Source organism: Eriocheir sinensis, chromosome 16, assembly GCF_024679095.1.
Source record: "Eriocheir sinensis breed Jianghai 21 chromosome 16, ASM2467909v1, whole genome shotgun sequence".
In the NCBI taxonomy this organism is placed as follows: domain Eukaryota; kingdom Metazoa; phylum Arthropoda; class Malacostraca; order Decapoda; family Varunidae; genus Eriocheir; species Eriocheir sinensis.
This window is the reverse complement of record NC_066524.1, coordinates 4552772-4580271: the sequence shown is the minus strand read 5'-3', so window position 1 is coordinate 4580271 and position 27500 is coordinate 4552772. Positions and strand designations below refer to the sequence as shown.

Below are 27500 nucleotides of genomic sequence, written 5' to 3'. Positions count from 1 at the left end.
ACACCTCCCACCGCGACCCGTTTGCCGTGTCGTGATTAATTCGCCGAATATTCGGGGACATGTCTCCGAATAGTCTTGGACAGTCGGCGACATGTCGGCGACAAATTTGCCAATAAAATTTAAATTTCAACGGTCAAAATTCGGCGACAATTCGCCGAACACCGCGAATCGGACGCCGAATTGTCGGCGACATGTCGGCGACATTTCGGCGACAATTCGGCGTCCATTTTGCATTCGTGCACATTCGGCGAACGGCCGCGAATTTTTCATGCGACAAGAAAATTTCGTGGCGGTCGTGACCAACTGTCAAAAGTCGCGTGGTAGACGCAGACATGTCCCTGAACGGCCAAGAATAGGCAAGAAAGATGCCGAACTTGTTCGCGACACAGGATGACTTGCATATTCGCGCACATTCGTGAGACAAAATTCGGCAGTGTATTTGGGGCTTTAAATAAAAATGTTGAACTTGTAAATGCACTATTTTCTTTCCCATTTGTAATTATTGATTTGCAACCGCGTACTGCACACGTTAGCACCATTTTGTCAAAGACGCTTGGCTTTCAGTAACCACCGACCGCACTTGTGGTCTCGGGTCAGCTGTCATCAAATGAGAAACTGTTACCCTTATATGCGTGACGTCACACTGATGGCTGCGTCAACTTCACGAGTTTTCGCTTCCGTTGAGAATACCCTGTGTAGTTTGTTATATTCTGGATTGCCGTCTCGCCCGTCGCGACAAACAAGCTGGCAATTATTGTTCAGTTATCGTCGAGAGGCCTAAGACTAGCCACATGCTGAAGACCATCTATCATCCCGAACTCTAGATTCTCTCGAAAAGAGGATAAAAAATGAGCTTCGAGAGGCAGCATGAGCCGTAGTAAGATGGCGTCACTATAGACACTTACCTGCGCCAAAACGGGCTGGGGCCGATGACCACGCCCCCACCAAAAAAGTATACCGGGGTCATAAGTTAAATGGTAAAACATAATGTGGAGAGGCCTCACCCGGCACACAGCATTGAAGGGAAGAGCTCGTCATTAACGTAACTTTTCGCACATTCCTCGTCGCTCAGCACAGGCAGGTCCACGTAGAGAAGTGTACTGGACGACGCTCCGCCCTCCGTCATGCGGCCCCACCCTGATACACGACAAATCTCTGTAAACCAATAATAACAAAAGCTAAGCATCATCACCACCACCACAGTTATTATCAGCATCAGTTACTACTAGTCAACTGCAAGACAGGTTTTCCGCTTACCTCCTAAACCTCTGTCTGATGACATCATAAGGGGCGTATCAAGGCAAAACGAAAAAAAAAAAAAGGAAAAAGACCCCACAGCACGCCTCACCCAAAAGAAGGGGACAAAAAAAATAAAAAAAAGCAATCAATTTATGCTGGTGAGAGAGAGAGAGCAAGAGAGAGAGAGAGAGAGAGAGAGAGAGAGAGAGAGAGAGAGAGAGAGAGAGAGAGAGAGAGAGAGAGAGAGAGAGAGAGAGAGAGAGAGAGAGAGAGAGAGAGAGAAAATGAAAACGACGGAGCTCAAATTTCTCGACTACAGCTTGACTGCAACATACGAGATTCTCCACAAAGCATTTTTATGACGTCAGAATTTTTTGTGATAATTTTGGTTTTGTCCATGTTCAGTAATGTATAACGGCGTTTGTGTGCGTATCCGTTCCTACGACACATTTTGCTGTGCCTTAGATCTGTTTTATTTATATATAACTTAACTTACAACACTTCAAAAGTTGAGTGATATTATGGAAAAATAGGTGTTGCAATTATTCTTGTCATTGTCATAGTTTCGGCTTTTTCTAATGCTTTTTTTTTTTCTCTCTGCTACGTAAATGGACGAAAACAGGGACTCGCACACCAACAACAAACCTTAAACATATGGAGCCAGGCCTAACTTAGGTAAAGGTAAAGTTGGGGGCATACGCTGTAGCAGCGCGTGGCGTCGGTGCTCATCTCCGTAACATTGACCCTTGAGCCTGTGGTGGGAGGGAGCCCATTACCCCGGGACACAGGGCCAGTGTGACATCCGGGTTAGCACAGTTTACCTTCCCCAGGTTTCCCCAGGTACCCATTTATCGACCAGCCCGAGAGGGAGGATGAACAGCTGGGTGAGCTACACACCGACTGCCCGGGCCGGGATTCAAACCCGGGCCCGCGGAGTAGAACCCAGGCACGCTGACCAATAGACCGCGTAGGCAGCCTAACTTAAACACCCATATATTCTGCATTACCATTAAAATAATATTTTGTATTTCACACCAAATTCACAAAACGGAATAGAAACCTCCAGTGAAGTTTTGCTGAGGCTGAGGCAGACTGATCTGGTCAACGTATTCCGTCCAAATCAGTGGAGTCTCCAGACGCAGAAGTGCCACGTCATTCTCGAAAGTGATCCTGGAAAAAAATATTACACCTCAGTATCTACAGTATTCCTTCTTTTAACAGTCAATTTCATGTCAAATTCGATCCACAAGTCAATTTATGGAATATATTCAAACATAGAATACAAGCAATGTAAGTATTCACACACCCACTAAAAATAGAAGTTGCTATAGTAGCAGCATATGTTGTATGTTGCAGTGGTAGTGGTGGTGGTAGTAGTACTAGCAGAGGTAGTAGTAAAGGTAGTAGTAGGGAGTAGGTAGGAAGACACCTACCGAAACGGGCGTAAGCCACTCCCGGTGAGGTATATATGGGAAGTGAGGAGGGTGCTGAAGCCCTCCAAAGACCTGTCCCATGTCCTTACTCTCCTCTTCCCTTTTATCTCATCAACACTAGAGAGCAGTTATGCATGCTCTCAAAAGACAGATCCTCTCTCTTTCCACACCACACAACATACACACCATTTCCCCGCCTGGGGGTGGGGCCACAAATTCCCCCAGGGAGGACTCCCCTTCTGGCTGCCGGCTTGAGAGGTGTCTTGATAACTCCTCGAATCTCTTTCTTATCAATTTCTGCAATACATTCGCGGTCTACGTTCTAATTTTCATTCTGTGGAGCACAATCTTTCCTCTTCTACACCTCACCTTCTCTTCCTCACCGAAACACAGGTTTCTGAGGCTACTGACAGCAATATCTTATCTGTTCCCTCCTTCTATCTCTTTTCTAAGTTTCAATCCAAAGCTGGATGTTGCGTCTACGTACGCGACTACATCACTTGCTCTCATGCCCACGACCTTGACTCCTGAATTTTCCATCATCTGGCTAAGACTTCATTGTCATTCTGTTACTAAATACATCTGTGCTGTTTATCTCTCACCTAACTCTACTAACTATGTAAAATTCTTTGACTATTTTTTTTTATTTTTTTTTTTTACGTTGATTGCCTATTGCGCCGGTAGGCATCTTCCCGGTGGGGACTGATGGTCGGCCCAAGGCTTCTTCCAGGTGGGGCCTGATGGTCGGCCCAGCCCGTTCTGGCGCAGGCGAGTGTTTATAGTGGCGCCATCTTGCATTGGCTCATGCTGCCCCCCGGAACTCGTTCTTGATTCGCTTGGACGGCTTCCTCTAGAGTCCGGGTTGATGGGTGGTCTTCAGGACAGCATGTGGGTAGTTTTAAGCCACTCGGCGGTGACTGAAAAATCCGAGTGGTAGCGTGGGGATTCGAACCCGCGTCGTCCATCACGCGGTGAATGTGGGTCCAGTACGCTACCACCTACGCCACCGCCTCTAAAGTGGAACACATTTTGACCCACTCTCCCTTCGCTTAAATCTCCATCCTAGGAAATTTCAATGTTCATTACCAGCTTTGGCTCTCATCCTCTTTCACTGACCAGCCTGGTGAACACACCAACAACTTTGCTCTCCTCAATGATCTTGAGCAGCGGGTTCAGCACCCTACACGTATTCCCGACCGTCTTGGAGACAGGCCCAACTTAATAGACCTCTTCCTTACCCCTAACCCTTCCGCTTACTCTATGAGACTCTTCTCTCCGTTGGGCTCCTCCGATCATAACCTTATTCCTGTTTCCTGTCTTATCGCTCCTGTACCTCCTCTGGACCCACCGAAGAGGCGATGCTTCTGGCATTTTGCTTCAGCTCGGTGGGACGACCTGACGATGTACTTTTTCCGGTTTCCCGTGGAATGATTACCGTTTCCAAGAGAGAGACCCCTCTGTGTGTGCCCAGCAAATCACAGAGGTGACTGTCTCTGGAATGGAGGCACACAGTCCACGTACTTTCTCTATTCCTTATGATAAAAAGCCTTGGTTAATCACGCTTGTTCTCGTGCTGTCAAAGATAGAGAGGCAGCTCACAAAAGGTACCAAAGCCTTCGAACTCCCGCTAACCATGATCTTTACATTTCCGCCCGGAATCGTGCCAAATATATTCTTCGACTTACAAAAAGCTCTTTCATCAATTGTAAATGTCAAAACCTTGCTTCCTCTAATTCTTCCAAAGACTTCTGGCACCTAGCCAAAAATTTCTCCTACAACTTCACTTTTTCTTTCCCTCCTCTCCTTAACCCTGGCGGCAGCACCCCCGTCTCATCGATCTCTAAGGCTAAACTCTTCACTCAAACTTTCTGTAACAACTCCACTGTGGACGATTCCGGGCATATTCCTCCTACTCATCCCCCCTCTGACTCCTTTATGCCTGTTATTAAGATTCTTAAGAATGATGTTTTCTATGCCCTCTCTAGCCTCAACTCTCAGAAGGCTTATGGACCTGATGGAGTGCCTCCTATTGTCCTGAAAAACTGTGCCTTCTTGCTGACACCCTGCCTGGTCAAACTCTTTCGCCTCTGCCTATCAACATCTACTTTTCCTTCTTGCTGGAAGTACGCCTTCATACAGCCAGTGCCTAAGAAAGGTGACGGATCTAATCCCTTAAACTATCGCCCTATAGCTTTACTTTCCTGTCTATCTAAAGCTTTTGAACCAATCTTTAACCAGAAGATTCAAAAGCACCTTTCCACTTCTGACTTTGTCTGATCGCCAGTATGGGTTCCGCAAGGGGTGTTCTCCTGGCGATCTTCTTACTCTCTTAACTGATTCTTGGTCATCCTCTCTTAACCGTTTCGGTGAAACTCTCAATTGCGCTAGACATACCGAAAGCCTTCGATAGAGCCTGGCACAAGTATTTGCTTTCTAAACTGCCCTCTTTCGGATTCTATCCTTCTCACTGTTCCTTTATCTCCAGTTTCCTTTCCGGCCGTTCTATCTCTGCGGTGGTAGACGGTCACTGTTCTTCCCCTAAACTCATCAACAGTGATGTTCCACAGGGCTCTGTCCTATCACCCACTCTCTTCATGTTATTCATCAATAATCTTCTTTCCATAACCATAGCAACCCTTGATCAACCGAGCCGTAGCGTCGATGCGGCTTGCAAGAAACTGTGTAACCAACGACGCCTCCGACAAGCGAACTCATTCAACACGACGCGGCCAAACCAGTAGTCACATTTCCATTTTGTACACAAATGCACGCAGTCTATTACCCAAAAAGGACGAAATTAGAGCGTATATTGCAACTGAGAAACCAGATGTGGTAGCCATCACAGAGACTTGGGCCAACTCTGCACATCTAGTATCTGAACTGTCATTTCCCGGGTACGAAAGCTTCCAAAAAAAATCGAATGCACAAGAAAGGAGGAGGAGTAATTTGCTACGTAAAAAGTACGCTCCCTGCCATAAAAATAGACAAACAGGACGCAGAGAATTACGACTCCGTCTATGTGGAAATAACTGCGAATAATAAGAAACTAACACTTGCGACCGTATACAGGCCTCCAAAACAACAGGCAGCCGATGACACTGCCCTGTACGAAGAGCTTCACTCTTTAACACAAAGTAAAGAAGCAATAATAATTGGGGACTTTAATTGCCCTAACATTGACTGGGGACAATTGACTGGAGATCAAGAGGGTAACAGGCTTATAGAAATGGTGGAGGATTCGTTCCTCACTCAAGTTGTAACTCAACCAACAAGAGAAAACAATCTGCTGGATCTGGTATTAGTAAGCGACAACGACCTCATTCGCGACTGTGAAGTTGGTGAAAAAATTAATGGTTGCGATCACCACTTAATCCGTTTCAATGGCAACATAAGTCACAAACTCGTAGACAATCCGTCAGTGATACCAGACTACAAAATAACAAATTTCAACCTAGCCTGTGAACTGCTTCCCTCTGCGACCTGGCACCAACTTCACCTAACCGACAATACAATCGACAACGAGTGAAACAACTTCAAAGATAAGCTTTTGGGAGTAGAAAAGGCTACAGTGCCTACGAAACCCAGGCGAGTAAATGGTGCCGTAGATCCACCGTGGATGACCAGAAAAATAAAAAGGGCGGTAAACTTAAAAAAGGAATCATACCGTAATGAAAGAGAATGACACGGCCGAAGCCCGTACTCAGTACCACAACAGCCTCAGAGCTTGTCGCACCCTTATTCGGAGTAGTAAACGCAACTACGAAAACAAATAGCGCGTGACATCAAGACAAACTCAAAAATTCTTCACATACATCAGATCGAAAAAAAGTAAAATCCAATATTGGTCCCCTGACAGACGAGACTGGAGCTGCAACTCAGGACAGTAAACAGATGGCCAGAATCCTCAACAGTAACTTCGCATCCGTATTCACAGTCGAGAACATCGAAACCATGCCCGAGAACCCTGACCTGCCGAGGGAATCACGCCCTGAAAATTGACTCAATATGCGACCAAGAAGTGAAAGAGTATTTGGATAAACTCGACACGAACAAGTCAACAGGACCTGACGGTTTGTCCCCGCGGTTATTAAAAGAGCTTAAACAACAAATACTTCAGCCACTCACTAACATATTCAACCAGTCTGTTCAATTGAAAAAGGTCCCGGAAGACTGGAAGATGGCGAACGTAACACCAATTTTCAAAAAGGAGACAAAAGCGTTGCATTAAACTACAGGCCCATAAGTTTGACATCAGTGGCAGGAAAAATACTCGAAAAGATTATTAGAGACAAACTTGTTAAGTTTCTAGAAGACAATAATGTAATCTCCGACACCCAGCATGGCTTCAGAAACAAGCGCTCCTGCCTAACGAATTTATTAGACTTCTTCCAAGGTATATATAAGAACTGGGATGCCCACATCCCCAGTGATGTTATATACCTGGACTTTCAGAAAGCCTTCGACAAGGTACCGCACGAGCGACTCCTTAAGAAACTGCACTCGGCGGGCATTGGAGCCAATCTGATCGCGTGGATAAGAGATTGGCTCACCGACAGAAAACAACGAGTACTACTCAACGGACAGCCTTCCGATTGGCTTCCAGTCACTAGTGGAGTGCCTCAAGGGTCAGTGCTGGGACCCATTCTCTTCATCATTTATATCAACGACCTCGAATCAGGACTGAAATCCACAATATCGAAATTTGCTGATGACACTAAGGTGGGGGAAAGGCCCTCAAAGACCGACTGCGAAATCATTCAGAAAGACCTCAATCACATTATCGAATGGTCGGAAAAATGGCAAATGTCCTTTAATGTTGACAAATGCAAAGTCATGCACATTGGGTCCAGAAATAGTAACCACACATACATCATGAATGGGAGACCTCTGCAAGCGATGCAGGAGGAAAAGGATCTTGGAGTCACTATCAGCAGTGACCTGAAACACGCGAATCAATGTAAAAAAGCATACAACAAAGCCAACACTATGCTCGGGTTCATAGCGAGGAACTTCGAGTGTAAAACGCCAGACGTGATGCTATCCTTGTATAATTCCATGGTAAGACCGCACCTCGAGTATGCAGTACAGTTCTGGTCTCCTAATTACAGAAAGGACATTGATCTACTGGAAAGGATTCAGCGACGCGCCACGAAAATGATACCAACCTTAAGGGCTCACCCGTACGAGGAACGACTCAAGCGACTCAATCTCTTTACATTAGAGAAAAGACGCCTACGAGGAGATATGATTCAAGTCTTCAAGTATCTGAAAAAAATTCAATAACGTCGATTACTCCAATTTCTTTGAATTGTAAACCAACCTAAGAACTAGAAATAACGGTTTACCCATTCAGTCTAGTCGATGTAACACAGACATCGGAAGGAGTTTCTTTTCAAACCGAGTCATCCGTCACTGGAACAATCTTCCTTCAGAAGTAGTAAATGCGAATACTATCAACTCCTTCAAATATAGAATCGACCGTCACTTCGCTGCGTCGGGAGTAAACTGAATATTGAGTTGCTTTCATCTGCTCCTCAATATCGAGGTGCTTTCATCTACTCCTCATTGTCGAGGTGCTTTCATCTGCTCCCCAGGCTGTCGAGCAGATTAAATCACCAAAGCGGGCAACCTCGTAATGAGCCAATAGGCTTTCTGTTGCCTGCGTTTCCATGTTTCCATGTTTCCTATCCACTCATACGCTGACGACTCCACTCTGCATTATTCAACTTCTTTCAACAGAACACCCTCTGAACAGGAATTACATGACTCCAGACTGGAGGCTGCAGAACTCTTAACCTCAGACCTTGCTATCCCTTCCGATTGGGGTAAAAGGAACCTTGTGTTCTTCAATGCCTCAAAAACCCAATTTCTCCTCCTATCAACTCGACACAATCTTCCAAACACCTATCCCCTATTCTTCAACAACACTCAGTTGTCACCGTCTTCAACACTAAACATTCTCGGTCTATCCTTAAGGTAAGCATTTAATTCAAAATCTTAACTGTAAACTTCACATCTCCTCTCTCATTAAATCAGCTTTCTCGAGGTTGGGCGTTCTGTATCGTCTCTGCCAGTTCTTCTCCCCAGCACAGTCGCTATCCATATGCAGAGGCCTTGTCCACCCTCTTATGGAGTATGCATCTCACGTGTGGGGGGGCTCCACTCACACAGCTCTGTTGGACAGAGTGGAGGCTAAGGCTCTTCGTCTCATCAGCTCTCCTCTTACTGATAGTCTTCTACCTTAAATTCCGCCGCCAACTTGCCTCTCTTTCAATCTCTCTTCAATCTATCTTCTATCGATATTTTTGCGCTGACGGCTTTTCTGAACTTGCTAACTGTATGCCTTCCCTCCTCATGTGGCCCCGGCGCACACGACTTTTTACTCAAGCTCATCCCTTTACTGTTCAAATACCTTACGTACAAGTTAACCATCATTTTCATCCCTCACGCTTGTAAACTCTGAAACAATCTTCCTTCATCTGTATTTCCTCCTGCCTACGATTTGAACTCTTTCAAGAGGAGGGTATCGGGACACCTCTCCTCCCGAAATTGACCTATCCTTCGGCCACTCCTCTCTAATCTTTTTAGGGGCAGTAAGTAGCGGGATTTTTTTTTTCATTATTGTTTCCTTTTTTTCTAAAGCCCTTGAACTGTCTCCTTTGCTGTAAAAAAAAAAAAACCAGCAAGGATTCATACATTTCCTCAGTCTCACGCAATAGTAATGCAAAATCAGCTTTTTTTTCATTATTGTTTCCCTTTTTTTGCCCTTGAATTGTTTCCTTTACTGTAAAAAAAGTAGCAGTAGTAGTAGTAGTAGTAGTAGAAGTAGTAGTAGTAGTAGTAGTAGTAGTAGTAGTAGTAGTAATAATATTAGTGGTTGTAGTAGTAGTTGTTTCGGTAGTGGTGTGGGGGGGATGGTATTATATATTTTAGGGTAAAGGAGGCAGCTGAAGGATAAGAATATAAATAAAAATGCCAACAAGCGCTGCTCCTATAAAATAAAGTAGAGAAGGGTGGTCAAAATGGAAGTCACTTTCGGATGAAGTGATGTCTTGATACTCCTCTATTGGAAGTGGTCAAGTTGCAGGCAGGAAGGAATAGAGATGGAAGAAGGCTGCACCTGAATTCACAAGACAGCAGGGACGAAAGGGGATGAACGAATGAAATTGCTGGTTAACTGATATAGTATTGGGATGAGTTAGAGTAGAAAGTCGAGTACAGCGGAGTGTGTGTGTGTGGGGGTGGGGAGTGGAGGCATGCAGTTTGCAAGTTCAGGAAAGCAGTTAGCATAAAATGATCGACAGAAGACAGAAAGGCAGGTAACATTGCGGCGAAGTTCAAAAGATCGAAGACTGTCAATAAGAGATGAGTTGATGAGATGATGAGCCTTTCACTCTACCTTGTTCAAAATTAGTACTAATAGTAGGATTAATCGTACACACAGCAGTGGAAATAGTAGCAGTAGCAGTAGTAGTAGAAGTAGTAATAGTAGTAGTAGTAGTAGTAGTAGTAGTAGTAGTAGTGGTAGTAGTAATAGTAGTAGTAGTAGTAGTAGTAGTAGTAGTAGTGGTAGTAGTAGTAGTTAAAGTCAAGCCCATAAACATTACAAAATCGCAGAAAAATATTTATACGAGTTTCTACGATACTCACGGTTAGATGTACAGTCAAATCCTCATGTTTTCCATCCATATTTGTGCCTTTAACTCACTATTTTTATAGTCCGAAATTTCGGTCATTAGCCACAGTCTGCCTCGTAACCTGAAGTGGTCTCTGAAAGGCTTGATCATCCTCTGCCATCCTCATCCGTCCCGCCCACACCTCTCTCGCTCTCCAAGCGTAGATATGAAGAAAATATTGCAGCCAACTGTAAAAATAATCCGAAATCTTTCTTCAGTTACATAAACAACAGAAAGCGATCAAAAGTGGTATTGGACCTTTAACAAACAGCGACGGTGCACTAGTGACTGACAGCCAACACATTGCAAACCTCTCAAACAATTACTTTTCCTCGGTGTTTAATACTAACAGTCTTCCTCTCGCTACCACCAACACCAGTACTATTGTAAATCTCGAGCATGCATTGCCTAATTTTGAAATAACAACAGATGAAGTCTGACCCCCGAAAGTATATCCTATACTGCTTAAATCAAAAAAAGAACGAAATCCTCTCCTCTCCTCCCTACTGTCATTTATATTGTCTGACACAATATCGTCCCTGTCGGATTGAAAAGTAACGACGTGACGATTTTTTTTTAAGAACAAAGAAAAGACTAGTAGTAACCGAAACACCCCCATTCTAATAATTTCAGGTAGTAAGCTACTGAGCATAATTGAGACAAAATAAACAGGAGTTACCTCGAAAGCCACTCATTAATTGGGGATTCACAACATGGCTTCCGTAACAAAAGATCCTGCCTGTCAAACCTACTGACCTTTTATAACGATCTCTTCTCAATTTATGACGTAACCAAATCAGTGGACGTAGTCTATTTTGATTTCCAGAAAGCGTTTGATAAAGTCCCACATCATAAATTACTTTATAAATTAAAGCAAATAGGCATTGACGGTCAAGTAAACCAATGGATCGCGAATTGGTTGAGCAACAGACAACAAAGAGTTGTGATTGACGGATTTAACTCAGAGTGGGAGCCGGTCACTAGTGGCGTCCCTCAGGGCTCGGTTGTTGGCCCAGTGCTCTTCATTATTTACATCAACGACGTGGATGTTGGACTCAATAATCGCATTAGTAAATTTGCAGATGACACAAAGATTGGTAACTCGGTTTTCACTGACGAAGACAGGCAAAGCCTCCAAGAGGATTTGCACAAAATTTAAGCTTGGTCGGATAAACGGGAGATGCCCTTTAACGTAGACAAGTGCCAGGTCCTTCAAGTTGGAACAAAAAATAAGAAGTTCGATTACGAAATACGCGGCGTTAAACTCACAAGCATTCAAGGCGTTAAGGACCTGGGGATTAAAATCGCGTCAAACCTCAAATTCTCACATCAGTGCATCGATGCAGCAAATAAAGAGAACAGAATGTTGAGCTTCATTAAAAGAAACTTTTTATTCAAGAATAAAGATGTAATACTTCCGCTCTACAATAGTTTAGTCAGACCCCACTTGGAATATGCGGTACAGTTTTGGTCTCCCCACCATGCAAAGGACATTGCTAAACTAGAAGGTGTTCAGCGTCGAGCTACAAAAATGATCCCTTCCTTGCGCAGCAAATCCTACGAAGAAAGGCTTCCCACCCTTAACATGTTCTATCTTGAGAAACGTCGTCTCCGAGGAAAACTGATCGAATGTTTTAAAATACTTAATGGTTTCACGAATGTAGACAGAACAAAATTGTTTATGATCGATGGCACTTTGCGAACGAGGAACAATGGCACAAAACTCAAATGTAGACAAGTAAATTCAGACTGCACCAAATTTTTCTTCACCAACGATGTAGTGCGAGAATGGAATAAGCTCCCACCATCAGTGGTCCAGTGTAACACGATTGACTCCTTCAAAAATAAGCTCGACCGTCACTTCCTTGAACTTAATAGTAACTAGAGTAGAAAAGCAACGTTTTGGAGCCATCTGATTAATGTAAAATCACTTAGGTTTAAGGACAGACCACCAAGTTTGGACCATGGGGTCTGTGTGGTCTGATTTTCTATGTAAATCTATGTAAATCTCTCTCTCTCTCTCTCTCTCTCACACGCACACACACACACACACTTCTCTCGGGGACTGCCGTGGTGGTGCAGATGAGACACGAGTTCCTCAAACCTGCGGCACGTCAGGGGTCTCGCTGAGGATGCCGAGGGTTGTCTAAATGCAATCGACCTTAGACCTGCCTTTCGAGCTCTGAAAAAACTCTGCTCCAAATCCACATATCATACGAGTATTATCCGAACGGTTGATTGGCAGATGTGGATGTGGATCGGTACTCGGCTCGTGAGGCCGAGTACTTTTTTGCAATTGTACATGGTTTATCCCCCAAACGGACCGCTCCGTCTGGCTAGGTTGTAGATGGCGGCTACTGATCCACCTATACACGAAACTCCACCCTCTCTTGCTGAGGTGAGAGAGGCTGTGAAGAAGATGAAGGGTGGAATGGCTGCTCTTGTCTCTATACTAACGCAGAGATGTTGAAAGCTCGAGGTGAAGCCATGATCGGTGTGTTACATGCAGTTCCGTCTGCCGTGTGGGAGTCCGGTACCATTCCTCTTGATTTAAAAAGATGATTGCTTGTCACTGTCTGGAAAGGGAAACGACAGGACTGCAACAATTACCGTGGTATTACACTGCTCAGTGTGCCGGGCAAAGTGCTCGCTCATTTGCTGCTGATGCGAATTTAATCTCATCTGCTAAAGTTTCAGAGACCTGAGCAATCCGGGTTCACGCCCAACAAGTCAACAATTGACTCGCAGTCAGTGTCGATCTCAAGAAGGCATTTGATTCAGTGCATCGTGAGGCACTCTCTTTATGACTGTCAAGCTTGTTTATTCATCCTCTACTCTGTTGGTGAACCAATTCTTGCCCATGTCCTTGTTGAATCCAGATTCATCCAACTTAAACCCATTAATACGTGTCCTACATGGCTCTTTTACCATCAGAACTTTATTAATATCCTCCTTATTAAAGCCCTTCATTTATTTATAAACCTCGATCAAGTCTCCTTGCACTCTTCGCCTTTCTAGAGAATGTAAGTTTATTTGTTTAAGTCTTTCCTCATCCAAGAATCAAGAATGAGTTCCGGGGGGGCAGCATGAGCCAAGAGAAGATGGCGCCACTATAAACACTTGCCTGCGCCATGACGGGCTGGGGCCGAATACCATCCAGGACCCTCAAGCAAGCCTACCGGCGCAATAGGCGGAGACGTAAAAAAAAAAAAAAAATGCAAGTTTCTTCTTAACCGTGGGTCACTTAAGTCATACTCTTCTGTACCGATTCTAACATTTTGATATCCATTCTAGTATAGTAAGATGACAAGAACTGAACCGCATAATCGAGATGAGGTCTCACTAAAGCTATATTTAGCTTAAGGATGACTTCGGCGCTTCTTTTACTTACGCTCCTTGAAGTGAATCCTAGTACCCTGTTTGCACGAGTTCTATCCCGAATGCATTGTGCCCCTGGACGGAGATCAGAGCTCACGAAGACCCCTAAATCTTTCTCACACCTAGACCTGCTTATGAGTGTCATTTAAGCAATAATTATCAATAATTGTGATAATTATCAATAATTATGTGATGGGTTATCTCTGCCTATGCTCATAATACTGCCGTTTCCGACAATGAACTCCATCTGCCACTTCCTTGCCCAATCATACAATCTGTCTAGTTCGTCCTGGAGAATACTAGCCGATCTTTGTGTTATCCACGAACTTGCTGACATTACTACTGATTCATGTGTCTAAATCAGTGATATAAATGATAACAAGTAGTGAACTCAATACTGACCCCTGTGGGACTCCATTCATAATAGAGCCCTAGTCAGATTTTTTTACCATTGATCTGCATTCTTTGCCTCCTATTGCTAAGCGACGCCCTGACCCAGTTCAAAACTTTCCCATCTACTCCATGGAACAGTAGTTTTACCAACAGCCGTTGGTGATAAACTTTGTCGAACGCCTTACTAAAATCAAGATATAATATATCATAGTTATCATCTCTATCTACACTGCTACAGCCGTATTTTTTATTTTTTTATTGTAGAAAGACAGCAGATTTACACGACGTACCCTTCGTGAACTCATGATGCGAGTCATGAATTAAGCTATGTTTCTCAAGATTAGTGGTTTCTAAACTGGGGGACACGCCTCTCTGGGGGTGGGGTGGGGTGGTGTGGGGAGCTGAATACAAGGGAGGCGTGATTCCATCCGCAAAAAAAAATGCAATTTTACAAGAAATAAATACACACACCCACCCACCCACCCACCCACACACACACACACACACACACACACACACACAAAGATCGGTCATTGACCTCTGAGCTCCTTCCATAGGGGAACGGCTGGCTGTCTCGAGAGAGACCCGCAGCAGACCAAGAGGTGAATTACACACACACACACACACACATGAAGGAGTAACACTGTGTTTTAATCATCCTCACGTGATACATCTTGCAAAGCAAAATATACCGGTTACCCTCACCTTTCCGCTTTTTTTAATTTCACCTCTCTTTACGAGTCTTTTTTTTTAAATATGGGGTGGAGACACCGGGTTTATAGCCCGTCTGGGTCAAGTAGATTTGTTCCTCCGCGGAGGGACAATGGGCCCTTGTCGGGTGACTGCTGATGAAGAGGAGGATGCCGACAGACCGATTCAATCAGCTGGCGTCAGCTGAGCCAAGGTCAGCGCCTGAAATTGTTGACGTCACGCGCGGAGTCGGTAGCTACTGCCGCCGCTTGGCTCTCAACGCTCCCCTTATTATTTCTTTCGTCCGTACTTATTAACTTTATCCTTCCACTTGTTAGTATAAATTAGTGTTTCCATACTACTATTGATCGTTACTTTTCTTGTTTCCATGATCTGCAGTATTCTACATATATATCCTTCAGTGTTCTAAACGTGGATTATGAGAATTACATGAAATACAGCGGAGGGCAAGTAGTGTCAGTTGAAAGACATGAAGGAAATGACTGGAAATCTGATTGGTTACAAATGGTCGGACAGGAATTCAGAGAAAAAATTATAGTTGGGTAGGAAAAAAAAATACAGGAAAAAGGTCATAGGTAAAAAAGGTCAAGTAAAAATTCCAGGAACAAAAGTTTCAAGTCAGAAATCGTAGGTGATAAAGAAAAAGAAGAAAGAAGGATCGATAAATGAATCCAAACACCCCATGCTGATATCCGTATTACGTAAGTACGAAGAATCCTTGATATTAATAAACATTAAGAGCTTTAGGTTTGATTATCTTGGCAGTGTTTCTTACTGTAATAATACCAATGTCCCTTTTACAGCAATCACTCAAATTGCTCAAGATGACGTGAATACAAAATGAAATTGGTAAGTGTGTGAGCATCTCCACGATGCTTCTTTTTGTGTTAATAACGATATCAGTGTGGGGTGACTGATTCTGTTTGTTACCCACTCGTGCCTACGTGAACACACAAATACTGGGTCACACGTTGTACCCTCGTTCCCGTAAACGTCTGTAACACAATGACGACAAAACGATGGTAGAGTAAAATTTTATTCATGTTATTCAGGCCAGGAAAGGAGGATTAATATATGATAAATTAAACATTTTCTCACGCTGTAGCCTAATTGTTTTGTGGTCGTGCTACAGATGTTTGTCATCACTTAAACATTATACATCATTGAGAAGTGTATTAAGGCTATATTGTATCCCTATGTTGCTAGAAAAAAAAAAAAAAACATAACCATTTAAAGACTATTCCGTGCTTAAATGTAGGAACGAGTTATGAAACAGGTTCTTCTTGCCCCAATCAGAAATTATAGTAAGGTCTGAGGTTAAGCGTTCTGGGGAGGCGGTGGCTGAGTGTATAGCGTGATGGCGCCGCGTCTAGGACGACGCGAGTTCGCGCCCCGCCCGATGACACCAAGCTGTGATTTTTCAGTCACCGCCGAGTGTCCTAAGACTACCCACATGCTGTCCAGAAGACCAACTATCAACCCAGACTCTAGATTCTAGGATCAAAGATGAGCTCCGGGGAACAGCATGAGCCAATGCAAGATAGCGCCACTATAAATACCTGCCTGCACCACAACGGGCTGGGGCCGATCATCAGGCCCTACTACGCAAGCCTACTGGCGCCACAGGCGAAGATGTAAAAGAAAATAAAGAAAAAGCCTCCATCCTGGAATCGTCTAGTTCCTGTTCAGTTGGCCTTCTCTCAAAAAAAGTCGAGAAATGCAGAGTAGAGTCATCGGCGTAAGAATGGATAGGACAGTTCGTTTTGGAGAGAAGATCATCAATGAACAACAGAAAGAGAGTGGGAGATAGAACCGAGCTCTGAGGAACACCACTGCTGATAGGTTTAGGGGAAGAACAGTGACCGTCTACTTCAGCAGTGATATATCGGTCAGAGAGGAAACTGGAGATAAAGGTAAAGAGAGAAGGATAGAAACCGTAGGAGGGAAGTTTGGAAAGCAAAGATTTGTGCAAGACCCTATCAAAGGCTATTGATATGTCTGCGCAACTGAGAAAGTTTCACAGAAACGGCTAAGGGAGGATGACCAAGAGTTAGTTAGCTCTGGAGCAAGAAGATCGCCAGAACCCATACTGGCGATCAAATAGAAGGTCAGAAGTGGAAAGGGGCGTTTCAATCTTCCGGTTAAGAATTGATTCAAAAGCTTTAGATAGACAGGAAATTAAAGCTATAGGGTGTTAGTTTGAGGGATTGGAACAGTCACCCTTCTTAGGCACAGGCTTTATGAAGGCGTACTTCCAGCAGGAAGGAAAGGTAGATGTTGATAGGCAGAGGCGACCAGGCAGGGTGTCAGCACGGAAGCAAAGTTTTTAAGGACAATAGTAGGCACTCCATCAGGCCCATAAGCCTTCTTAGAGTTGAGGCCAGAGAGGGCAGAGAAAACATCATTCCTAAGAATCCTTCTTACCTTCAGTAGTTTTAGCTCGAGCTATTTTGTGACGACTCGATGACAAACTTGGAATCGAGCTATCAAATAATCCTTTGAGCTGGCCAAACTACATTGCCAAGAGGGGATACATGCCAAAGTACAGCCTTCTAGAGGCAATAGCAATACCACACTAGACAAAAACGGCAAAGTGTCTGGAGTTCGTCAAAATCGTTCTCAAAGGGTTTACGTTTCGAGCTCTAGCGACGAAACTACTGGGAGTAGGGAAATGTTATGCATCATATTGGAAAACACATTGGTAGGGCTATATTATTTGTCAAATAAGTTTTTGAAATTCTCAAAAAATGAGTGGGTTTCAAGGTTTTGAACTCAAAAATAGTTTTTTTTCAGAGTCGTTTTTTTGCGGGTTTATTCGATTTTTTACCTTTTCGAGTCTTTTTTTTAGCCAGGTCGCTTAATGCAAAATATAGCCCTTTTATTTTGCCGTCGTTTAATACCAAAAACATTTCTGTAGCCCCAGAAATAAGGGAGTTATGGCGATTCGCACCAAAGCGGTTGATTTTCCAAAATTCGCGGCTTAATGACAGGGCTGGGGCAAGTTTCTGGTCCATAGTGTAAGGTTCACTGATATTACATATAATACCTATAAATGTATATTACCTAAAAAGATTTAGGAGGCAATATGTCAGGTTTACGGAAATCCTGAAACCTCTGAACAGGTTATGATAACCTAATTTACATGTGTATTTTGTTGCATTTACTTACTGGTTGTAAAAGGGATGCTCAATGATGAAGTTGATGTCCGCCACCTGCTCCGAGGCCTCTGAAGCTTCAAGGTCCAGGCCGCCAGTCACCACCTGCCCCGCCACATTACATCATTATACTGGACTCGCAAAAAAACTGCCGATTTTAGCCTTTAAAAGACCCAAGCTGGATCTATTTTGGTGGCCTTCATATTGTTCTTGTTCCTTCATTCCTCAAGTTATATACCTGTCCTGAGAAATCCAAATACCTTGCACTGCAAAATCTTTAATTTCACGTATGAATTAAATAACGGACTTTCTTTACTTTTACCTCGTCTTAACTATGAATTTACAAAGAATTATTATTCAGGAGTACTAATATATTAAATGAAAATCTTACAGCATTCATTATGCTAGAATATAATGATTACTGCAATTAGAATGGAAAATGGTAACACGATTTTGGTATACCAGTTCTTTGCAAGAGGGAACTCACATGTAGAAGAAGAATTAAAAGACAGAAAGAGAAGAAGTCCAGGGGAAGTTACGACCTGGCGAGGGAGATGATATTTTGCGGATCCGTGGGATTCTTGCAAGGATTATTTACCTAGAGACTGGCCTTTACTCTAGGAGTGGGAGGGCTGTGAAGTGTGGGGAAGGCGCTTTCGGCTTCCTCCCTGTCAATTCAGGAATGAGCAGTAGTGGTGCGTCATTGCTCCATCACTTTTCAACACTTGCATGGACTGGGAATTTGGCAGAGTTCATGAGTAAAGTCGTTGCAGAGCTGATGATGATGTATTTCTAGCATAAATGCTCTGGCAAAAGTGTTTGCTTTTTAAACCACCCTCCTATGAATTCTGTCCATCTCTCTAGACCTTTATCTCCAGTTTCCTTTCTGGCCGATCTATTCCTGCTGTGGTAGACGGCCACTGTTCTTCCTCTAAACCTATCAACAGTGGTGTACCTCAAGGCTTTGTCCTATCTCCCACTCTCGTTATGTTGTTCACTGATGATCTTTACAAAACAAACTGTCGTATCCATTCTTACCCCGACGACTCTAATCAGCATTACTCATTATCTTTTGATAGAAGACCTACCCAGCAGCAACAACATGATTCCAGACTGGAGGCCACAGAACGCTTAACCTCAGACCTTACTCTCATTTCTGATTTGGGCGAGATGAACTTGGTGTCCTTCAATGCCTTATAAACTCAATTTCTCCACCTTTCAACTCGACACAATCTTCCTAACACCTACCCCCTATTTTTCGGTAACACTCAGCTGTCATCCTTTTCTATAATATACATCCTCTGTCTATCCTTAACTCAAAATCTTAACTGGAAACCTGATATTATCCTCTCTTACTAAATCAGCTTCCTCGAGCTTGGGCGTTCTGTATCGTCTCCGCCAGTTATTTTCCCCTCCCATATGCTATCCATATAAAGGGGCCCTCTTTGCCCTTATATGGATCATGCATCTCACGTGGCTCCACACACACAGCTCTTTAGGACAGAGTAGAGTCTACGGCTCTTCGTCTCATCAGCTCCTTTCCTCTTACTGACAGTCTTCTTCCTCTTAAATTCCGCTGCCACGTTGCCGCTCTTTCTATCTTCTGTCGATATTTCCATGCTGATTGCTTTTTCTGAACTTGCCAACTGCATGCCTCCTCCATTCAAGGGGACCTGCTGCACTTGACTTTCTACTCTAGCTCATCTCCACATTGTCTAAATTTCTTATCCAAGAGTAAATCAGCATCTTCATTCTTTCATACCTTGTTCTGGTAAATTCTGGAACAGCCTTCCTTTATCTGTATTTCCTCCTGCCTCCCAAAATTGATATCTCTTTCGGCCACTCTTGTGAACTTTTTTTTTATAGGGGCGCAGTGTGTACCGGGCTTTTTTCTCTCACTATTTTTTTCCTTGAGCTGCTTTCTTTACGGTAAGAAGAAAAGCTCGGGGAGGTTGAAGACGCTACATTACCTATTCAGATAGACTTGCCCCTACCCCTATTAACAAAGCTTGTTGTTAAACTGGGAATGACCAAAAAAGCCTGGCAAGATGGCACAAACTTTCTGTCGATGCCATCTTGTAGGATTTATTATGGCCATCCTCTGTTTAAAAAACAAATTGTTATTATTTATTGGGTTCTGCGTATGCGCAGATCAGATCCAGACCGGATGGATTGAGCCGTCACAGTCAGTCCATTCTCCTTCTCTTCCTCCTCCTCCTCCTCCTCCCTTTACTCTTTCTTTCTTTCCTTCCCTCCTCCCTTTTTATACATCATCCTACCTATTTTTCATCACTCCTTCCATCCATTTCTAGATTTAGTCCCATGGGCCTTGTCGTATGACGTCCCATGAAGAGGGAGCCAAAATCCCGACTGCATCGGCTGTCGCCGACCAAAATTTGATCTGTTGGCAAAGACTTGCGTGTCTCTGCCCTTTCACCCTGTCAGTATTTCCTATCTTACCTTCCTAAGTTTTACCCTTTGCCGGGCACTAAGCAGTGATGGAGGTGTAAAAAAAAATAGTATGTTTAATTTGAGGCCGTGGGAGGGTGGGGTGGGGGTGTGTGGGGGGGGGGGGGGGGGGACATGCGCATAGCAAATTCAGAAAAGCAGTCAGCATGAAAATGTCGATAGAAGATAGAGAGGCAACAAGGCGGCGGAGTTGATGAGACGAAGAGCCTTTGACTATACTCTGTCCAAGAGAGCAGTGTGTGTGAAGCCTCCCACACATGAGATGACCTCCCCACACATGAGATGCATACTACATACAAAGGCGGACAAGGCCCCTGTATATGGATAGCATCTGGGAAGGTAGAGAAAAACTGGCGGAGACGATACAGAAAGCCCAACCTCGAGGATGCTGATTTTGTAAGAGCGGAGAAATCAGGCTTCCAGTTGAGATTATGAGGATAAACCGATGATGTTTATTGTAGCTCAGTGTTATCGAAGAATCGGGGATAAGTGTTTGGAAGATTGTGTCGAGTTGACAGATGGAGAAAATGAAATTCTGAGGGGTTCAGGGACACCAAATTCTTCTTGCCCGAATCAGAAATGATAGTAAGGTTTGAGGTTAAGCGTTCTGCAGCCTCCAGTCTGGAAATATGTAGTTCCTGCTGGGAGGGTTTTCCATCAAAAGATGTTGAGTAATGCAGAGTACAGTCATCAGCGTAAGAATGGAGAGGACTTTTTTTTTTTTTTTTACGTTTCCGCCAGTGGTACCGGTAGGCTCTCTTGGTAGTAGGGCCTGATGATCTATCCCACCCCGTTGTTTCGCAGATGTGTTTATAATGGCGCCATCTTTTATTGGCTCATGCTGCACCCCGGAGCTCATTCTTGATTTAGTTTGATGGTTTTTCTAGGGTCCAGGTTGCTAGGTGGTCTTTAGGACAGCATGTGGGTAGTTTTATGCCACTTGGCGGTGACTGAAAAATCCCAGGTGGTAGCGGCGGATTCGAACCCGCATCGTCCATGACGCGGCGAACGCGGAACCCATACGCTAATCACTCAGCCACCGCCTCCCCTTGTTTTGGAAAGAAGATCATCTACGAACAACATAAAGAGAGTGGGAGGTAGGACAGAGCCCTGAGGTACACCACTATTGATATAGGTTTAGTGGAAGAACAGTGACCGTCTGCCACAGCAGAAATAGATCGTCCAGAAAGGAAACTGGAGATGAATGTACGAGAGAGGGATAAAAACCGTCGGAGGGAAGTTTGGTAAGCAGAGATTTGTGCCAGACTTTCGAAAGCTTTCCAGATGTCTAAGGCAACAGTGAAAGTCTCACCGAAACGGTTAAGAGAGGATGACCAGGAGTCGGTTAGAAAGTCAAAAATATCATCAGTAGAACGCAGGAGGATCCCATACTGGCGACCAGAAAGGTCAGAAGTTGAAAGATCCAAAGAAGTTTCCTGTTAAGGATTGTTTCAAAAGCTTTAGAAAGACAAGAAAGTTAAGCTATTGAACGGTAGTTTGAAGGATTGGAGTGGTCACCCTTCTTAAGTACAGGCTGTACGTATGTAGACGTACTTCCAGCAGGAGGGAGAGTTGAATAAATAAGCTTTCCTTAAAAAATGTCAAGAAACTTTTTTTTTTTTTTTTTTGGGGGGGGGGTAAAATTTGAATGATTCAGAAGTGAGTTTGCGATTTAATCTTGTATCCCTGCATGAAAGTATACTACTCATGGGTGAAATGCTGCAAACACTACTTACCCTGAGGCCTCTAGGAGAGGTGAAGTCGCCCCCCTCCACGCAGTGAGCCGCTGTCATCACGAAGTTGGGCGCGATCACCACGCCCCCACAGAAATGGAACCACACTCCTAAGATCTTCTCTTGGAAGCTAACCTACAGACGTAAACATTTTAGTCTATACTTGAATAGAGCATGCTGTAATATTTAAATATATGATTGTAGCTATACCAATACGTGTGGACGTTTAATTTGCAAAGAGGAAGATGGAAAGCCAGCTACTCACTGTTAATTAGTGTCTGATAAACCAGAGGATTTCTGATAAGTCACACATTTCTGATAATCCTACGTCAGTAGACATATGCCTCTCAATCTGCAGCATATTCGATGCGAAGATATCCCGTATTAAACACCACTGAGTGCCCGGGATCGAACCCGGGCTTTCTAATTAGAAGTCAGGGGAGCATACCGACTACGCCACCGATGACCTAAAACTTCACCGTGTCAGCGGTCACTCCTGCGGCCTATACTTGACTCCGCACCCTCATACTGTGGACAGGATGGTGAAAGTGACCCCGCCTACACTCGTGACAGCCGGAAACGCTTTTAAATGTATTTCTATGGCACATACGGTGTTTATATACATTGAGGGAACTACATTATCAGAGTGAAAATATTCCGTAATGATCACCACTGAGTGCCGGGGGACAGAACCCGTACCTTTTGAGTAGAAGAATGCTGCTCTGACTTTTACTTAGAAGGCACGGGTTTGATTCCCCGGCACTCAGAGGTGTTCATTGCGGTATTTTTTCACTGTGTTAATGCAGTTTCCTTAATATTACAAAGGTAATAGACCAGGTTTTTTTCTAAATACCATTGCTTTGTTTCTCACGTCAGGGGGATCTTATCTCGTGCTCCATCCCTTTCAGTTTTCTGTCAAACTCCTAAAAAAATAATGCAATTGTTCTTTTTTATCCCTACAACTATGGAGTAAAAAAACAACAACGCGGCCCCTGGCGTATGCCTCCATCCCATCTGCGGAAATGCTGCACACGCATTTCTATTCCTGCTCATCCCTGTTCTGTCGAAAACTTTTTATACAAGAGTTTACAAGCATCTCTATTCTTTCATTCCTTTCGCTAGTAAATTATGGAACAGTTCCTTTGTCTGTATTTCCTCCTGTCTACGACTTGATGACTTTCAAGATGGGAGTATGAAAACACCTTGCCATCCGAAATTGGCCTTTCTTCTGGACCCTTGACTTGTGTGTGTGTGTGTGTGTGTGTGTGTGTGTGTGTGTGTGTGTGTGTGTGTGTGTGTGTGTGTGTGTGTGTTTCCTGTTCTTGGCCTCGAGATGTTTCGTATCTTGGGAAAAAAAGTACTGCTTCATCCGCTGACTTGACCTCAGGACTCTCATTAACATTCTCCGACCTTACACACCTGCTGTACCTACTCTATAAGATACAAGACCGCATTACCTGACTCAACCAGAAAAAAGTGACCACTTATATATTTTTTTCTGGTTTCCTTCCCATTGACTAGACGTCATTTACAGGTTCAGAGGGGGAGTCACATAAAAAGCTTGGAACATAAGAGGATAATTATCTAAGCCAAATGGTTACAGAGCCAACTCGACCAAAAGAAAATACACAGAATCTTGTTATTGGGTAGGCGGGGCTGAGTGCTAAGCGTACAAGTGCGGCGTTCTAAGGGACCTTGGATCGAGTCCCACCCGCCGCTAGAAGCTGATAATTTTCAGACATCGCCGAGTGGCCTACGACTACCCACATGCTGTCCAGAAAACCACCTATCACCCCGGACGCTAGCTTAACTCTAAAGAGGATGAAAAATGAGCTCGGGAGGCAGTATGAGCAAAGCAAAATGGCGCTAATATAAAACACTTGCCTGTACTATAATGGCCTGGGACCTACCACCAGGCCCCCACCAAGAAAATTACTGATCCATAATAATCTGTAGAGTAATGTCACGTCAGAAGAACCAATTAGGAATAATACCTGGTAAGGGAGCTGACCCTTGGCCGCCTCTTGCCCTCCGACGATCCTGCTTGTTGTACTCCATCTGCTGTTCAAGGGCCGAGGAGGTATTGCTAGAAATATAATCAAGTATAGGTATAAAAAATTAAATCAATATAAGAAATACGTACGGATGCACACATGGTGACTGAGAGGGTACTCGACCTCTACATACTAGCTCAGACGTACCAATTAGTTATCAGCTTTATTCCACATCCAAAAATTAAATAACCAAACTTTTAATCTTTGTCATAACTGCACCAACTACTGATTGCTTAATGTGTCCTACGCATTGACTTCCATATTCGTGTACCATATTTAGTTATCTATTTCCTAAAAATAAATTTATCCTGTCTGTACCTATTGCAATGGGTCATTATGTCCATTTTAAGTATAAGTACCTCATCAACATTTTTCATAATAGTAAACATAATTGCAGTCAGCACCTATCTCAAGCATGCAAATTAAGTTTATATAATATCACAGTATGGGAAGTTTCTTAACCATGTCATAATCAATTAATCAATCAATGCGGGCATACGCCCGGCGCGTCGCCTCGCCCACCCACAATGCCAAGCCCGAGGGATCTATAGGGCAAGTCTCCATGCGGGCCTTTTTCTCATCCAACCTACTGGCAGGATCTATCGACATCTGAAGCCACGAACTCTGTGGCGTCCCCTTGGCCTGGTCCACTAAGGTTTGTCTCTTACAGAAACAATGTGATGACCAGGGTCGGTTTATGGTTAGTGTCGCGGCCTTCGAAAGCTACTTGCCAGGATTTTGACATGATGACGTCAAAAGAGTAGGCGGATTTTCAGGTTTTCAGTGCAGTGAAATGCTGTACTCTTAACCAGTATTAGTAGACTACCAGATAGTATTTAGGAAAACTGAGACTACCATCGTGTTCATGATACATTACTACATACATCGTGTTCATGATATATTGCCACATACATGGGCAGGCTGTGGCTGAGTGGTTTGCGTGCGGGCCCCGCATTCACCGCGTGCTGGACGACGTGGGTACGAATCCGCACACTACCGCCTGGGATTTTTTAGTCACGGCCGAGTGGCCGAAGGCTACCCACATGCTGTCCTGAAGACCATCCAGCAACCCGGACTCTAGAAGTAATCGTTCAAGTGAATCAACAATGAGTTCCTGGGGGTAGCATGAGCCAAGAATAAATGGCGCCACTAAAAAAATTGGCCTACGCCATAATGGGCTTGGGCCGACCATGGCCCCTGAAGAAAATCTACCGGCCCTATAGGTGAAAATGTATAAAAAATAATCAAAAAAATCATGAGACTTAATTACTACTTACAGTAAGACTAGACTTGCATCAGGAGAATAAATAGTGTATTCACATTTTGTCTCTTGCTTCAACTCGCTACAACTCCCATAGTTTTGCTGGCACTGAATTTTCAGTTAATTACTGTTTTGAAAATCGACACACATTTTCCGATTTTTAGGTCGGTAACATGTACCGATAAGGATAACAGTCAGTTTTGCTAAGAAAGTAAAACTCCCCGCGTAGTCTCATGGTTCCTTACGATTTAGCGGCCAAGCCCTGTCTCTGATGTCAGGGGCGATGCTCACCAGTCATGACGGATGGCGTCAGTTTGGAGAAGTTTTACTTTCTTGGCAATTTTGACCAGCTACTTTTGTCCTTATCGGCACATGTTACACACCAAAAGGTTGGAGAAATTTGCAAATTTCAAAGCAGTGAATAAAAATCAAATGCGAGCAAAACTATGGGAGTTGCTGCGAGTTAAACCTCCCAAAAAATTTATAAAATTTCTAAACACAATTTTATTTTCCTGTCATTATCTTAAACTAAGTGTACTCTTACTGTAATTTATGCTCTTGATATGCAGCAATGCATCATGAACAAGGTGGTGGTATGTTTTCCTAAACATTATCTGGCAATTTGCTAATACTGGATAAGAGTACATTTCAATGCCCTGAAACCCTGAAAGGTATCGACAACGCCATCCATATACTTGTGCCGAGCAAGACCATAACACCGTGGGCCAAGCTAATTCCACGTCTTGGCGAGACCCACCATTATTATGAACCACGTTACCAAATTATGTGAAAATTTTCATGATCTCAATGTCCAAGCCACACGCATGATCAGACTGTACCGTTTTACTTAGAAAGCCTCCAAACCACTTGTACCATATTTTGCCACGGAGACCTGGAATCCAAAGGGCTTCGCAGCGTCATGCAGTGCCTCGAGAGCCATAACTAGAACCTCCAGCGACTCAGCATGGATTACTGCATCATCGGCAAAAACAAGGTCACCCTGGTATTTCCAACATACTTTTCACAATGATTCTGGTCCACAACTCAGCTTAGCACGGATTCTATACAAGTGTTGAAAAGCGATGGGGCAAGAACGCCCGCATTCATGGGAAAGAAGCTGGACACGCCCCCCAACACTTCACAGCACTCTCAATCAAAGAATTCAGGCCAGTCAGCAAACAAATGGTCCTTGCAAAGTTCTCACAGAGTCTCAGGATACGCCAGAGTGCCTCACGAGGCTCTGAATCAAAACCCTTGTAGAGATCAACATAGACTGCAAGAATCCTCTGTCGACTTTCACGTCGACTCTACACCAGCACGCGAAGAACTAGGACACGGTCAATTGTCGATTTACCAGGCATGAACCTAAACTGCTCAGGTCTCTACAGCTTGATCAGCTGGGTGGAAATCCGCACCACCAATAGATCTGACATAACCTTGCCTGGGCACTAAGCAACGTAATAGGACGGTAGTTGTCGCAGCCCTGACGGTCCCCTTTTCCTTTCCATATAGGGACGACCACGGTACCAGATTGCCATACGACAGTCAAGACCTAATGCAACCCGCGATCATAACCTCATTTTCAGATTTGAACATCTCCTAGCTGATGATACAGATGCAGTGGAATCTCGGTTTTCGTGATTAATCCGTTCGAAAATGTCTGGCGAAAACCGAATGTACGAAAACTGAAGCAATATTTCCCATAAGAAATAATGTAAATCCAATTAATCCGTTCCAGGCACCCAATAATTTTAACAAAAAAATACATTTTATAGAAAATACCTATAATTTTTACATACAGAAAACAATGAGAAATAAATATAAATGATTGATGAAATGGATAAATGAACATTAAACATCACCTTTACCTTTATTGAAGACTTGTTGGCGTATGGAAGACAGCGAGGAGGGGAGAGGGAGGAGGAGAGGTTATTGTTTGGAAGAGGAATCCCCATCGATAAGGACTTAAGGTATCAAGGGCCTATCTGGGGTTACTTC

At 43.8% G+C, this 27500-nt stretch overlaps 1 protein-coding gene across 3 annotated transcripts in view; it reads right to left on the bottom strand.

The window, feature by feature from the left end:
* LOC126999199 (trypsin-1-like) overlaps window positions 1-27500 on the bottom strand; it is a 126629-nt gene that overhangs the window by 17288 nt on the left and 81841 nt on the right. The window contains exons 2-6 of one of the 3 annotated variants that reach the window (XM_050861523.1): window positions 24182-24273; window positions 22191-22322; window positions 17999-18090; window positions 2300-2409; window positions 1005-1155 (exon numbers count right to left, since the gene is read on the bottom strand). In XM_050861523.1, coding sequence (XP_050717480.1) covers window positions 1005-1155; window positions 2300-2409; window positions 17999-18090; window positions 22191-22322; window positions 24182-24273 — 577 coding nt within the window. The remainder of the gene's footprint in view (window positions 1-1004; window positions 1156-2299; window positions 2410-17998; window positions 18091-22190; window positions 22323-24181; window positions 24274-27500) is intronic. The other 2 variants (XM_050861525.1, XM_050861524.1) reach the window with 2 other exon arrangements.